The 16548-nt window shown below is 44.0% G+C and overlaps 1 protein-coding gene across 1 annotated transcript in view; it reads left to right on the top strand.

The window, feature by feature from the left end:
* The window catches only part of LOC109507773 (dystrophin-like), a 38309-nt gene that overhangs the window by 5251 nt on the left and 16510 nt on the right, over positions 1-16548 (top strand). The window contains exons 5-19 of the mRNA XM_019857421.1: positions 1019-1185; positions 2027-2150; positions 2716-2794; positions 4312-4424; positions 5004-5132; positions 6462-6654; positions 7855-8000; positions 9226-9326; positions 9453-9564; positions 10080-10193; positions 10271-10426; positions 10498-10668; positions 12269-12451; positions 12962-13096; positions 14305-14454. Of these exons, the coding sequence (XP_019712980.1) occupies positions 1019-1185; positions 2027-2150; positions 2716-2794; positions 4312-4424; positions 5004-5132; positions 6462-6654; positions 7855-8000; positions 9226-9326; positions 9453-9564; positions 10080-10193; positions 10271-10426; positions 10498-10668; positions 12269-12451; positions 12962-13096; positions 14305-14454 (2073 nt within the window). The remainder of the gene's footprint in view (positions 1-1018; positions 1186-2026; positions 2151-2715; positions 2795-4311; positions 4425-5003; positions 5133-6461; positions 6655-7854; positions 8001-9225; positions 9327-9452; positions 9565-10079; positions 10194-10270; positions 10427-10497; positions 10669-12268; positions 12452-12961; positions 13097-14304; positions 14455-16548) is intronic.

Below are 16548 nucleotides of genomic sequence, written 5' to 3' on the forward strand. Positions count from 1 at the left end.
GTGGCGATGTTGCCGGCGTCAACTATTTCGAGTCGCTAAATTCAGTTTAAATTCATCTATCCTTTTATTATTTATAATTTTATCTGTGGTTTTATTGTTCTTGTTTTGATTGTAAAGTGTCCTTGAGTGTTTTGAAAGGCGCTTATAAATGTAATGTATTATTATTATTATTATTATTCAGCCAATCACAGATGCAACCTGCAGGCAGGCGTGTTGTCTGAACTAACACGGATGTAACGCCGTCGTTGACACGACGCATTTAAACGTTTGCTAAACGAGGACAATACGAGATATACTGCGGTCACGCTGAATGTCATATGACCTTTTCTCGTGACGCGATTACATTAAATGTAAAGTCAAGACAGTTTTGTGGAGATGGAGCCGGATGTGGACAGCTACACCGGAGTCGAACGGCTTTGATTACTTTGTCACATAGACACCAGGTAAAAGGCGGACAAACAAGTTCGGACAAAAAAAAGTCCTTGGGGTCTGGGGGCACCGGGACTTGTACGACACAGCCAGCTTCCAATGTGAGCCAAAAAGTTGCTGCCGTAGGCTACGTGTCATATTGTACCTGCTAAGTAAATGTGTGGACTTGTTTCCAACTCAAGATAATAATAGGCTTAGCAAAGGCCACGGCTACCTGAACGACTGGTATTTTGTATTTTTTTTTAATTAACTTTAGAGGAGATGTTATAAACATTAATGTGTCAGCGTTTTTTTTTTTGAAGAAGTTTTTGGGTTCCAAGTACTTTTTTACAATGCATTCACGCAATGGCGTGCGTTGACTGTAAATATACAAGTTGTCTACACAAATATATTGCCCCATCTTCTGATCGAATCCGTGATCAAGTATCTTTTTTTTTTTTTTTTTTAAACCTTGTCATTGCGTAAAGCCTAATCGAGACGATCCAGATGTTCTGGATCAGAGGATGTACAGTGGATGTTCATAAAATAGTATCCTGTAAAAAGCTGTCATGCCAAATCCAACACCCTCTTTGGCTATGCACTCGTTCAGCTCTCACCGGTCGTCACCGCGGCATCCCCCGAGCCCGAAATGACCCACTCAGGCACGGCGAGTGTTACCAAGGTGACGAGGGAGAGTGTAGCGGCACTACGCCAAGCCCGAGAGTCCCCACCCCAGAAGAAGAGGCAGGTGGTCGTAGATTCGGAACTCAGGAAAAGGTCAGTACACTTCCGGGTGAACTTTGATCAATAACATTTCGCATCCGTTTTCTAACTTGTGTGCATTATTCAGTTGCATGCACCCATTTCTGCTCACATACCTTAGCAGGTAGGTGTTCACTCTCATCAGATGTCAAGGATTGCTTTATATGATCAAATCAAAGATGCTTCACTCAAATTTTATGAATTGAATCATCTTTCCTTGTTCCGGCCTCACCAAGACAAACAATACGAATTGAAAAAAAAATGTGACATGTTTTCATTCTTTTTCAAGTATTGTAATTTATAAAACCATACAGTAATTCTTTTGGAATGAATTTGAATACGACAGTCTCTTGCTTGAAGCTGCTTCAGCAGGCATGGCGATCACGCGAGACAGTAACAGTGTGGGAAGGTATTATTTGGAGAGGGGAGGAGTTTGTGTCAGACGAAATATATCTTGGGAAAAAAATGTGAACGCGTATGTAAAAATGAATACGATTTTAAGAAAACCTTTATTAGTCTCGCAATGGAGAAATTCCCAATTCACAGCAGCAAAGTTATGAAAGGAAAAAGTAGAACAACAAAATATAGGAGCTGCTGGAAAGGCAGCCACTCTTGCGGCGCCATTTTGAAGTCAACACATAGGACACTTAGAAATATGCAACAGTATTTGCCAATAGACTCGGAAGAAAAGCTGACATCGCCTTACAGGGCGAGCCGTTGTAAGCTTTTTTTTTGTTTTTCTTATGAGCTCCCGTGAAGTGGAAGTCACTTTTCAATCATATAAATACTGATGTGTTTGGTCAGCGCATTTTTTTTTTTTTAAATCTTTAGTCATAACAGTTTGTTCATCCCTCAGATTTGATGTGGACTTCACAGAGCTTCACAGCTACATGACTCGAGGCGAGGCCATCCTGCACAGTCCGGAGTTCTCTGTGTCCCGCAAAGAAGGCAGCATTCAGGACCTTTATGACAAAGTGCAGGTAAAACTGTGCCTGTACGAAAAATGTCACGTGGTCATGTGTGTTTTTATCGGAGTGCAGAAAAATGCAGTAGAACCGTACATTCATCTTAAATTCCGTTCAAAGATGAACTGCTGGTCAGAAAAGCCGTGTGGCAAGTACGAACGTGACATTTTATCAAATCAAAGTCATCACTTTGGCATCTTCATGCAAAGAAGGTTTTTTTTCGGCCTTAGCGACTGAACTGGACAGTCGTGAACTAAAAATGGTCCCCGCCGCAAATGGTGCCTAGAAATCAACATGCTTGCTCATCGGGAAACGTGTTGAGATGTTACGTATACAGCACTCTTGCTTTATACACGGAAGCATAGATTTTTATTGCGAAACCTTGCTCGCGTTGAGTGACAGACACGTTTGTATCCGAACCACCACACATGGGGCGACAGTTCAGTTGGCTCCGGCCTCGTAGCTTACCGAACTAATATTCGATAAAGACTGTGTCGAAATAGAAAATGTTCATTCTTTTTGTCTTATTCGACTTTTGTGATCAATCAAGTTTCTCTTTTCCTGCCATTCTTTGCTGCAGCTTATAGAACGGGAACGACCAGAAAAGTACCGGAAGCTTCAAGAAGCGACGCGCACAGCACAGACCCTTGTTGAGCAGGGTACCGTGTACACAGGCACACACACACACACACACACACACACACACACACACACACACACACACACACACACACACACACGTGCACACCGGCATTCACATGCATTCACACCTATTCAACGGGCAGCCTGTCTGTCCCCATGGCAACGCCTCCACCTGTCCCACCCTCTCTCCTTGTCGCCATAGAAACCCTGATAGAGAGTCTCCTCCGTCCTCTTCACTGCCCTTGTTGGGGCTGTGTAAAAACGCAGACTCATTCAACTTGGACTTTCTGTCTTTTATTGCCGCCAACCCGCTAACCTTCAGGCAACAAAACATCATCTTCCTCCAGCTATGCAGCACTTGAGCTGTGCAAGCAATTGATGTCTTTGCTTCCAAGCTCTTCAAAACATGGCATCATGGGTCCAGACAGACCAAGGCCTCTCACCGATTCAAGTTTGCCTCTTGGAGCCACACCCATCACTCTTTTGTGACAGACATGACCTGGGTTTCTATCGTGTTGCCTTTTATGAGTCGATATCATCATATGGTGCCTTTGAGACCAAAAAATGTGGATTTCTTTTTTTCCATCCAACTACATAATTATTGAAATAAGTAGCTGCTATGCTATAAGAAATGCTAATTGGCTGAGCATTTTGCTTCTAAATTGCACCGCGAGCAGACAATGTATACAAACAGCAAAGTATTTGAGCTTGCCGACAGGGTGGACGATTTTTGGCTAACGGTGGCACTTAATTAGTCTCTGGTGGACCTTCACCTAGCAACATGGCATCGGCACTTTGTTCTTTCTGTGCCGTAATTACCCTTACGTACATGAGAACATGTCAATTCCCTATATGGTGACAACAAGCATGCCATTATCATTTGGCACACAGCGGAGAAGAAACTGCCAAATTTGAATGATTGAAAAGAACAAATACCAAGTTTCAGAATCATGAAAATGTGCGCGTGTCCACAAAATATGTCGAGCAACTCTGTTATGCCAACACATCACTACATGTTTTAGCCGTGAAATGATATTTGCGTCAAGTCTACGGCAGCTGGAATGTAAACCACCGAGAGGCGCTAGCCGACAGCTAGCTTGGGCGCTAACAGCGTTGCGAGGCTCCTCTCAGCTGCTGTACGTACAGTCAACGGGTTCGTCCGCTGTGTCGCCCCTCGCTTGGCAATTTAAATAAAGACGCTAAGCTGTTTGATAAATTTCATATCAAACATCCACGGAAGATGTATTGTGGTGATGGAAGTGGCCCGAGTGATCAAAACGAAGTAACTCACAAGTGTGGCTGACAACCAACGATATGTGTTCAGAATAACAACAGCAAACGGCAATCAAAACAATACTCTACCTCTGGTGTTGTAACGCTCGCAAGCTGTCTTGCTGACCACATTCGGCTCAAGTCATTGTACTGTATTATTAACATCAAAAATGTCAACGGTGTCTGTTCTGTGTCAGCGAAAGAGCCTCCCAACTGTGTTTCTTCCCTTTTCCGATAATAACTGCCCCTTCGTTCCTGCCAGAGGGGACTCGGGCTGAGGACATCGCCCAGGCTGCCGAGCAGCTGAACCAGCGCTGGGTCGGCTTTTGTGCTCTGTTGGCAGACAGGCTGGTATGGCTGGCCTACCAGACAAAGGTACACATACACGCACTGCATACATTAGGATTTATTTCAAACCCCAGGAGTCTGAGCCAGCCAAGGCACTTACATTTACAGTTCTTTTATCAATGCCCTGCCAAACAAAGTTTTTTTTTTCAACATCACATCTTGCATCAAAACGTTCGGGAAGTAGACTCATTTTGCAATGGTCAAAGGTCAAAACGGACCCCGGTGCTAAGCTTTCTAGCACCAGCAAGCTCTCTTAACCTGCAATTGGCTGGCAACCGTTTCAGGGTGTCCCCCGCCTACTGGCCGAAGACGGCTGGGATAGGCTCGCGACCCTTGTAAGAATAAGCGGATTCGATAATGGATTCTTCTCTTGACGCGAGTGTTTCTAACCAAGCCTTTCACACTGCCTTGAATTGATGAGGTCTGGTGTGACAAGACTCAATCTGAGGCCAATGTGGGTGGAGAATGAGTTCACTGCTGCTGACATATCAAGAAAATAGTTTGTGAGCCAAGACAGATGGAGCCCAGCTTTTTCTTGTCTCATGAGAATTAAGCGAGGCTTCCTTATTTGAACTTGTGTGTGCGTGTGTGTGTGCCTGTGTACAGGTGCTGGCATTCTACAGCTTGTACGAGCAGTGTGTGCAGGCAGTGGATTTCAGTGATAACTGGCTCAAGGTTCAGCTGCCACCGTCACCAGAACCCGAGGCGCTCAGGGTGCAACTGGACCGATGCAGAGTGAGTCAGTGGTTCCCCATCCCCGCAACCATCATTGTCACACACGGTCACACTCATGCATCCATGCACATCTCATCGGTCGATCTGACAGTGTCACAGAGCTGCCTGAAAGGTGCTCGTGTAACGACACTGTTATAGGTGTTGCGTATTTTGTAAGGAAAAAAAAAACACTCTACAGTGTTGTAACATGTTTCAATAGAATGTTAAGAATGAAACAGTTTGTGCATTGCGATTAATTCCGTGTTCTGTTATATGTGACTTGACCAACACACAACCCAATACTTTCACAACTACTAAATGCCTCAGTAAACTGCCGTAATAGTTCCCATTCTTTGCAGAGGATAAAGAATATATGGCTTTAAGTATTGTTATATTGTCGATGTGTTGATTTAAAACACCGCAACTGTTGATGCTTTTAACGTTTTGCGTCATATGTTAGCATTCCGCTAGCGGACAGCAAATAAAAAATATTTAATTTTCTGAACTGGGAGTGGCATGAGATAACTTGAAGCCTTTCTGCTGCTTTTGGTGAAGGGACCGGAGTTCACAGCCACCATACAATGCTCCTATTTTGCAAGAGCACAGCCACATTCCCATTGATGAGAGGGCGTGCACACATCATCTCAATTGTTTGTTTTTACTTTACCTTTCAAAAATATTTCACAACACACAATATTGACTGTGAGAATGACGTGCGCGACTGTGCCACTCCCTTATTTTCATTTGGCTTTTTCTTACTTGTCATATTTGAATTTCTTTTTCATTTCCTCCCCGTCCCATGCGTCAATGTGTCTCAGTACTTTTCTGTGAGTATGCCTGTTTCTTATTTTAATAAAGCGCACCTTCTGTGCCTCAGTTGCCATTGAATGGTTAGTTGTCATTTCCTCCCCCATTCTGTGATCTTTTCATGTTTAATTTTGTTTGTATGCACTCCATACAACAGCTCTGCTTTTCTTTCTTTCCTTCTTTCTTCCTTTCCACCTTGATTGTCTGTCTGTCTTTGTTTTTCTTTCTTTCTTTCTTTGCTTCCTTCCTTCCTAGCTTCCTTCCTTTGCATCCTGCCTTTGTTCCTTTCATTCTATCTTTCTTTCCTTTCTGATTAGTTTCTTTTAATCTCTGTTTAGTTTAAGGTCCAGAAAACCTCTCAGAACATTTTTTTTTTTTTTGCACTCCAATTTCTTGCTTGGCTACCAGCTTATTAGCATCGGGGGCCTTTATTTAAACATTTCCACGAAAATGGATTTAACATAAAGCCAACTGAGTGGAACTCAGGAATCGAAAAGCCAATATACTTGCCGAGTAGCTAACCGTTGTCTCTCTATCACGCAGGAGGAAGTGGCCCGTCTGGCCTCTCTACAACCACAAGTGGAGCTTTTAGATAAACGTTTGAAGGAGCTGAAGAGGGAGAAAGATGGGGAGGAGGACGCGTCGGCCTTCCTGGATGCAGACATCACCGTCTTCAAAGAACACTACCGCAAGGTTCTGGAGGACCTGAGGGCGAGAGAGAGGCAGCTTCAGCTAAGTGAGACTTTTGCCCTCAACAAATATGTGTCATTCAGTTGGACCCAAGTATTGGAAACTGTTTTGGATGTGTATTTTGGCCAAAAGCAACGAAAGCTTGATAAATGGTAAATTGAATTTCATCGGAGGCGCAAATAATTTCGGGCTCAGCGTTATCTGTGGAGGAGTTTAGAAAAATCACAACGCACAATGAACATGTGAGGTTGTGTAGATCGTTTCATCATCAGAGAGAACTGCAGACTAACTGCTAGCATGCTACGTGTTTTGTTTGTGAATGGATCAGTTGTAAAAAGTTCTGACAAGAAACCGAACCTTAAACCTAGCCTAGCCTACAGTTCATCAAATAAATACCCAGTGAGGGTAGTAAAGTAGGATTTATCGTAGTTCCAAGTGGGCAGGGGACGGTATCAGCTTCATGCTAACACGGTATTGCTGTTACAGCTGTAAAATGTTTGGATGAAATGTATCAGTTCACTCACTTTTTTTTTCATACACTGTGCTCCTTTGGTGCATAATTAAATGTAAAAAGTTTAGAAACTGTTGATTTTTTTGTTTTTCCTCACACAAAATGGAACACAACAGCCAAAGTTCTAAGAACTGAAGTTAACTGATGTTAGCAATGCTAGTCAACTACTTGGCTGCATTGGCAGCGGTTCTACTTCACCAATTGTTGACATGCTAACTCTTGTAGATGTTTGCAAACGTTCATTTCAAGATAACATTATTTCAATGTTACCTTGAATTTGTCGAAGAGTGATCGGGGGCACTCTCGTAAATATAAACATCGCCTCCTTTAGCAGCATGTTTTGCATAGCTTCCCTCTACTAAGCCGCGGGATCCAAAGTTTCCGAACACTTCCCAAAACACTCACCTTTGTCGACAAAGGAAAAAGATTTTCGACATTCTGATGCTGGTAACCAGCTCATGCCGAGTTCCAATGCACGTCTCCCAGTCAGAGTTATGGCATATCGAACAGTTTTGAGCAAAGAAGCATTTGTTGGCAGCAACGTGTATGACAAATGGAAACTGCGCCATCCATCGCATGATCATGTTCTCTGGCCTGAAGCGTTCGACGAAGCACACTTGGATGTCCCATTTGGCAGAGAAAGATTACATTTCATTGAGTCAGCACGTGGCAGAAACTCATCAGCTTGAGCATATTTATTGTCTGACTGCCTTCTCCTTTTTTTTGCTCATCCAGTTTTGGAGAGCTTGCCCCCGGCACGTTATAAGGAGACGATCTCCACGCTCTTAGCGTGGTTACAGGAATGTGAAGCCAAACTGGCGATTCCATCCACAGCTGTTACCGAGTATCCTATTATGGAGCAGAGATTGAAGGACATGGAGGTACGGTGATAGATTTCATGTTTACAAATAATTCATTACAACCGCCTTTCCTTTCTCAATTTCACTGAAGGTTGAGAAGATGCGGAAGGAAAGGCAAAATGTCATGACTTTGAGACGTATAATGGGAGTGAATGTATTGTACTTTATCAGATTTACTGATGCCATGCCGATATGCCCGTTAGAATGACATGAAGACGGTATTTTGAATTTGAATTTATTTTTGAGGGCACACAACAGGATTAGAGTGAATCCTCGGCTCACCATGCATCCGTCCGTTCGTTTTCTACCACTGACACTTGTGTGCGGGGTTACCCATCCCTGAACCTTAAATCTGTCAGCTGACTTTACCCCAAATAGAAAAACAAACAACTTTCGGCAATTTAGAGTCTTCCATTAGCCGTACGTGTCTGTCTTGAGAAAACACACATCATCGGGAATTTCGGAAAAATGTTATTCCTGGAATTATTTGTACCATCATCTCAGGAAAAAAACAAAACAAAAGCCTTTGTATGAAAAGACCGATCAGCGATTTTTATAAAACATTTCCCAACCAGCCCCAATCAGCTTTTCATCTTGAAAGGGAACATACGATGGAATATTGACTTCTCCGAGCTTGAGTACAAGTAGCCGGTCTCTGGAGTGCCCGCCCACCCGTCAAGTGTGAAATGAAACAACCTAGTGAATCTCGTATGCAGCAAAATCCACGCTTGGTTAGACAATATGCATAATATGTCTGCTTTAAGCGAAAATACGTGTGAAAATCGGTGTAGCCGACTGTCTGCTCAACATGCGGCAAGCCGGCCGCCTCGCTTGTCTCACTTTGTGTGTGTTGTCTGCAATGCTGTAATTACGAGAAGCGGATGAGCAAACTCCCGGCGGAACAAAACAGTCCCTGGTAATGATCACAATATCTGCTGTCTCCACTCCACTCTTCACGTCAACAAGGTGTCAGAAATATCAAGAATATGACATGAGCTTTATTTGTACGTCGGATTGTGCAGCACTTTGCCACAATGTCGAAAAAGGGGAAAATATAAAGGATATACTATGTGCGAACGGAGCATTTTGGCAGGGCGTCTTTAAATCTATTCGCATTCACGTTCTCAAATTGTCTTTAGAGGAATGTCATTTTTACTCTGATGGACAGTAAACACGATTTGTAACGAGGACGACTTTATATGGTGTTGAGACAAAACGTTTTTCCTCTTCCATCTGGCTTCCCCAGGCACTGCAGGTGGCGCTGACTAGTCACCAGGGGCAAGTGGACTACCTGACATCTGCTGTGGAGCAGGTCTTCCAGAAAGCTCCGCCCGAAATCTGCCAGAAGTAAACGTTTCTCAGAAGAAATCTGTTTGGATTTCCAAATGCCTTTAAAACCAAACGGAAGGCAAAATACAGGATGTCAAATACAAATAAAACCGACCAATGTTTTTTTTTTTTTCTTCTTGTTAGGTATCACGCTGAGATGGACAACATCATGGCACGCTGGAGGCGCCTCGGCACCATGTTGACAGATAACAGCAAGACAATCAAAGAGCTCATGGCCAAACTCGTGCAGTTTGAGGTGAAACTGGAACACAAACACCCAATAAGCGAAATTGTGTATTTCAAGCTAGCAGTCAGGGCAAAAGCTTGACATCCATAGATGTGCTACGATGATCACTACTGATGTGCTCAAGAGTTAACTACTAAAATTGTATGTCACTCCAGGAGGGACAGTAGAATTTGATGATGTCATTCGCTGTAGCAGTCGCAGGCGGTTGTTATGTTGTGTACACTTTTTGCCTCGCTAGTAACGTGCAGTTGTTTTGCTAGTGTGCTACGATTGTTCGAGTCGAGCGCAAAATTGTCTGAAGGTCGTCAAAGACAGTCATGGGGTAACAAAATGCTATGCTAGTAAGATATAGTCATTCTACTTGTGCGATGAATAGTCTTACTCGTGAAAACAAAGAGCTTCCTATTACCTCTGCTGATGTTGAGCAAACGTTTCAATTGCTTGCCAAGCCGCTAGCTATCTCATGAGTTGATTATGGCCGCTTGGCTTTTTCCGCCTTCACATAACCAAGCCGTTTCCTTTAGAATGATGTGAAGACGTTAAAGAAGTGGATGGCAGATGTGGATGTCTTCCTGAATGAGGAATGGCCCGCTCTCGGAGACTCGGAAGCACTGGAGAAACAGCTGGAACAATGCACGGTGAGCAGCATTGCCGCCGCCCTTCGTGTGTGAGTTTGCTTAAACACTGAGCAAAATTGTTACGACTGATGGGCCAGGCCTTGGTGAACGACATCCACACCATCCAGCCAAGCGTCAACGGAATCAACGAAGTGGGCCTGCAGCTGAAGAAGGAGGCGGAGCCCCCTTTTGCCATTCACATTCAGAAGGAGCTGGATGACCTGAATGCCCAGTGGGAGAACGTTTGCAAACAGGTGCGTAAATCTTCCGGGCTTCTTTCAACTCGCTGCTTTCGTTGGTCTTGATGCGATGTTCCCATTAAAAGGCTTATGCGAAGAAGTCAGCTCTGAAAGGTGGCCTGGATAAGACCATGGCCCTCAGGAAGGAGATGCAGGAGATGCAGGAGTGGATCAACCAGGCTGAGGAAGACTACCTGGAGAGAGACTTCACTTACAAAACACCCGAAGAACTACGCAAAGCTGTGGAAGAGCTCAAAGTATGTGGGATCTTGTGTGTAATACTATGAAGTAAAACCCGTCAAAAGCAATCTCGCTTTCTGATTTGGAATATACAGTACAGTGGACTACTACATGGTGGCCTGCTGGTCGACTGGTTAGCGCGTCGGCCTCACCGTGCAGAGGCGCAGGTTTCGATTCCGGCTCCGGATTTCCTGTGTGGAGTTTGCACGGATAATCCATGAATTGCATTTTATTAAAAATATTCGTTCTGTGTCTTTAATGCATTTTATCACCTTTACATTATTCTGCGAGCCAGATCGAACCTTCACGGGGGCCGGTTCCGGCCCGCGGGCCGTATGTTTGACATCCATATTCTTTACCGTGGTAAGAAAAAATGTCAAGAAAATACTGTCGGTCCACATTTGGGGTAAAGTTTTTGAGAAGTTGCAATGGTGAAAATCTGCTGCATAAAGTCTCTCGTGTTTATCTATGATGTCATGCAGTTGAGCAAATGCTATACCCGACCTTTAGCGTTGATAACTCGTAGTGAGAACAACACTGAACTCCCTTGATAGATAAAAAATGCTCTGCCCTTTACCATCATCGCTTAATTGTGCGTTGAGCAGTATTTTATTTATTTTTCTCCCCACCGCCTGAAAGTCTGCCGTCTGCCCTCGGCTTATCTTGTTGTCGAGAAACCGGACGTTGGCTAGCAACAGGCTCATTAACGGCATTGTGTCGCTTTAGCCTTTAGCTTAGCGTGTAAGACGCCTCTCTTGCCACGTATCTGTCGCTTGGTGACATTGTCCAACGGTTATTCTCAGGCTCAAACACACACTTGGCCGATGACTTCAATAAGCGAGTGATGAATGGCGTCCATCCTCTGCTACTGCAGCTGCGACAATCAGCATTGACAAATATTAGTCCAACAGATAAATAGAACAAGTTTAGTTGTCTTGAGCTGGGAGTTCTCTGTGACGTCATATTTCTGCATATACAGTATGTGACGTAATGTTCAACCCCACAGCATTCTGGGATGCAACATTTGGCCCGAGGAAAGATTCAAACCTCACACCTTCCTTCTAAACTATAGCCGAGCTAACCATTATTCCACCATGCTGCCTTCTTCATGATCAATTGATATCGGCGTTCTAGAAAGCCGCCTGGTCGCCTAACCGCAGCTCAAAGCTTCGTGCCTCCCTTTACACCCTTCACCCCATCCATTTTCTTCCAGTCGCATTGTTTTACTGAACATACATCATGTAGTGTACTTGTAATGTCGATTGTTGGCAGTGTTAGAGCTGCGCCGCTCCCATAAGGCTTCCCGTTCAGCTCCCTCCTCCTTGAAGAAGGTTCGCTGGAAAGAGTTGAAAGTGAAAAATTGATTTTTTTTTTCTTTTGTAATCTGTTGACTTCTCGTTCCTTCTCCTATTTCTCCGTCTATGATCAGAGTTTTCCTCCTTTCGGGATGTGTGTGGGCGATACTGCTTCATTCCCCGCAGCACACGAGGCTTTGTCAATTGTGATGTGTTTGATGGTGCATCCTTCGCTCTTCAGTTTACGCCGTCACATCTCTTGTTCCTCTCCTCCACCGTATACATCGCATCCTTTGACCAAATGCATTGTCTTCTCCGCCAGCGAGCCCAGGAGGAAGTCCACTCCAAGGAGCTCAAGGTTAAACTCTTGACTGACAGCGTGAACAGTTTCATCGCCAAGGCGCCGCCCACTGCTCATGACGCCCTGCGTTCAGAGCTTGACGTACTGAAGGTCAACTACCAGCGCCTCTGTAGCCGCCTGGATGGAAAGTGCAAAACTCTGGAGGTCATTTTTTTTTTCTTCTTTTAACGCTTCAAAGCAAAAAGTGAGGACAGATATGGCTGTTTGTCAATCACAAGTGCCGCCTGGAAAAAAAAAAAAAAAACGCACTCTCCAGTAGGCCAAAATGCTCATCACAAACAAGACAGGTTTAATTCCAAAAAAGTACATTTGCATTAACCGCGTAACTTTCTGCGTAGTTTGAACATTCACTGCGCTTAAATGTGGGAAAATGAGGGGAAAACCGTGTTAAAATAATCCCATTCAAATGTATGGCGCATAAAAGTTAAATAAAAGTTGTACCTCATGAACGAAATGGCTTTAGATGCAAATTGTGGTAGCGGGTGAAAAAAAAAAAGCAGCATTTTGTGAAATGGAGGCAGTTATCTGTGAAGTGGAGATTACAAAGAAGACACTTTGATTGTGTCCCCATCTGACTTTTCTCGCATCATTTTTTTTTTTTTTCCGTCAGCGCATTAACAGCATCTTTCTAACTTTGGCCCACGTGTGATGCAGGAGGTTTGGGCGTGTTGGTGCGAGTTGCTGTCCTATCTGAAGCAGGAAAACGCCTTCCTGGACCAGCTGGAGCGGAAACTCGATGAAATCGACAACCTCCAAGGAGGAGCAGAGGAGCTGCGGGAGGCGCTAGATGTGAGTGTGCAGAAAATTTAAAAAAAAAAAAAAAACAGCCTCCTTTGCGTGTTACGTGGTCCACTCCTTGTCTTGAGGTCACACCGAAGCAAGGGTAAGAGTTACATACCGTGATATTGCAATAGAGGAATTATTTTGTGGGAGAAGAGTTTGTATTTTATTGCCTTCATTATGGGAGCAAAGCAAAAAAAAAAAAAAAAAAAAAAAATTAAACGGGGAAAAAAAAAAAGCGGCTGTAGTTGGATCCCAGTGGGCTTCTTGCCAAAGTGAGATACAGCTCTGGCTCACAGGCAGCAAATTATCTCGTCCCGAATGAGGACAAAACAATTGCACTCCTCTTGTCTGCGCATGTATTGTCAAGGCTACGCATGACTTATTGAAGTGAACACTTTTTTGCACTGCCGGTCTTAAAATAGCGGCGACTGCGATAGGGATTCGAGTGGCTGTTAGCCTGTCTCCCACAGCGCCATGCACGGAGGGTTTTTTTTTTTTTTTTTTTTTTTGTGTGAAATGGAGGACAGAAGCGCCTTAAAAGGACGAGGATGCACAGGGTCAGGGGACGATTATTTTATGAGTAAGGACAGAGGGACGATGACAGAAGGGTGCCCAGGTCGCGGACTGAGGTCGGAGGATGGACCGGCAAAATCGGGTCAAGTGCCCATCTCTGGCGATCCCAATGTGACACACTGGCACATCGAAGACGAGTACCCTTTGTTGTCTTGTTGTCTGTTTAAGAGGGAGGAAATTTCATCTGTGCTGTATTACAGCACAGATGAAAATAAAGTTGTACTTGACTTGACTTTAAAATAGAAATGGTTTTGCCAGACCTTGTATGTGTGCAAAGTCGGATGAGTATTCGCCCAGTTTTAGATCCAGTGCATGAGAAACACTGCATCCCCACGGCAACGGCGTGCGATGAAATTAAATGCTTCACTAACTTTTTGTCTTAAACATCTTTCGACGAAACACTCAATGTTTGAAGACGATTGGATACATTCTGTGCGAGGACTTTATTCAAATCTGACCAACATGAAAGACCACAAATAGCCCTAAATTCAAAAGTTAATCCAAATTAAAATCAAAATTAGAATTTCCGATCTCACGGTGGCATTTCCACAGGGCAGGTGGACCGAATAAAGTAAAGTGATACACATATTTGCCCTAATGGTGTGTTGTTGATGTGTGTGCACGTCTATGCACTTTGACAGGGAATCGAGGTTCTCCTGCAACACCCCGAGGACAACAGAAACCAGATTCGGGAACTGGCCCAAACTCTGATGGACGGCGGTGTTTTGGACGAGCTCATTATGCAAAAACTGGATGCCTTCAACGCACGATGGGACGCGCTCATGGCGAGGGTGAGACATGATGACCGTGCGTTGCAATCGCGTATTCATGACACGGTTCCTTAGGGATGTCCAACTTGATAGCCCACATCACAGTTCAAGGGCGGTTGCTCTCAATGGGGCTGGTTAGAATCTGTAAACACAAAATGCATGTCATGTTCTGCCTTGAGATACAAGATTCATTTGCTTTGTGACCACACTTGCAACTCAAAAGCACCTCAAATCATCGTTCCCCATGGAAATGAATGGAGATGCTGCTAATCCGTTCCCCCCAAAAAAACTCAACAAAAACGTTTGCACTGGTTCTTAGAAAGAATTGATGTCATTAAATTAACTTGGGCTGAGAAGGAAAGTTGTCTGAGTCAGATGAATCGACTCCAAAGAAACATCACAGGCTCCATGTTGTGCAATCCACACAGAAGTTTCCAGTCTACAGAGAGCCCCATTGCACGGGCATTAAACATCTTAAAACTTCTTTAAAGAAATAATTCTATGTCAAACCTGCTGCTGGATGAGAGGGCATTTGAGTTCATCATCATCATGCAGCACTCTTGCAGCAATCTCAAATGCACATTAGATGCCGTAATCGAATAAAACGCACAAAAAGCACTCATCTTAACGTGTAAACACAAATGTTTTTCATGACATTTAACAGGAAGCATTTTTCTCGAGAGGAAAGTGCAACTTCAGTCGTGTCAACTTTTCAGGAAAATTAGGATGTGGAAAAGTGGAACAGTCACCGTTTGGTCAGAACGATGATGCTATAAAAACCAGTAATGGCATTTGCGATTGCTTTTGGCCCCATCTGAAGAGCCCGGGAGTGTGTACTGCGCCGGTATACAAATGGCTAGTCATGGCATCTGCTTACATTGCCTCGTTGCTCACTTTGTTACCTCCTCTTTTCTCTTCTTGGGTCTTTTTTTCGGCCATTGCCACAGGCAACATTGCTTCGTCATCGGGTGGCAGATTAGTCATACTTTTCAAGACACTCACACGCATTTACCCGAAGACACTCAGACCCCCGCCGGGTTGATCTCCCCCTCACAATAGCACCGGATTAATGTTCTCCGTGCAGCCTGATAAGCTTCCCTTTGTTTGTTAACCCGTTTGAGACTGTTAGTGTGTGCGTGCGTGTGCGTGTGTGTGCGCGTGGGTGTGCGCGCGCACAGCTTTTGTCACATTCTTGTATTTCTGACATTGAATGTGTGTATTGTCTAGGGAGTGCGCGTGTCAACATCCTCATTTGAAATGAAAGCCGGCAGCTCCGAGTCGCTTTCGTCTCTCAGCAATGAATGCGGCCCTCTCGTTTAATTAGGAGTGAAATATTTCAATGTTGAGTCTTGAAATGACAACAAGGTTATCTGTGAATATGTCGTATTATCCACTTGGTTTAGACAAGAGATATTTTTGTGGTGAGAACCCTTTAAAACCGAAGTAATAATTGTGGTCTGTTTCATGTAAAATGGAACGTATCATCTTTTTGGGACTACAAATCACAATTGATTTTCGAGTTTTGCCGATCCTGCGACTTATATTCAGGTGCGGCTTGTATATATTAAAATTACAGCTTGGACTGGGCCCCCAAATCCTTGTTCCCTAATCATGTTAATGGCAGCTAACGACTTCGGGTTGGATTCAAAAGGTACGCTTTTCCTTTTTAGTTTAAAATAGCTTACCTTAACGAGAATCTCGCGTCACCAGGGTTGTACTTGGATTGAAATTTGGCCCAGCAATATTCATCGACCAAGGGGACACGGACAGCATGCGCTGAAACGTTCGTTGATGTGCGGTGTATTTTGGTGGGGGGGAATGGGTGGACCGCCCTTGATGTGTGCTATGCGCTACGCTAGTATTGCAGTAACATGCAAATATGAAGAAAAAAATTGACGTGACGCATAAATACAGAGTCTTTTGAAAGGTTGCCATTACGATGCGGACAATCATCAAACTAAAATAATTTGACCACAAGTGCGGTCATTCGAATGACTGACAGTCGTGCAGTCGAATGAAAAGCCAATGCATGATCTTTTTTTTTCACCTTTCTGATACAAGATACAAGCAGCGTAAGTGGCAAATAACATCTCCTGCCGAGGTCCAGAATAAAGG

Source organism: Hippocampus comes, unplaced genomic scaffold, assembly GCF_001891065.2.
Source record: "Hippocampus comes isolate QL1 unplaced genomic scaffold, H_comes_QL1_v1.1 scaffold256, whole genome shotgun sequence".
In the NCBI taxonomy this organism is placed as follows: Eukaryota; Metazoa; Chordata; class Actinopteri; order Syngnathiformes; family Syngnathidae; genus Hippocampus; species Hippocampus comes.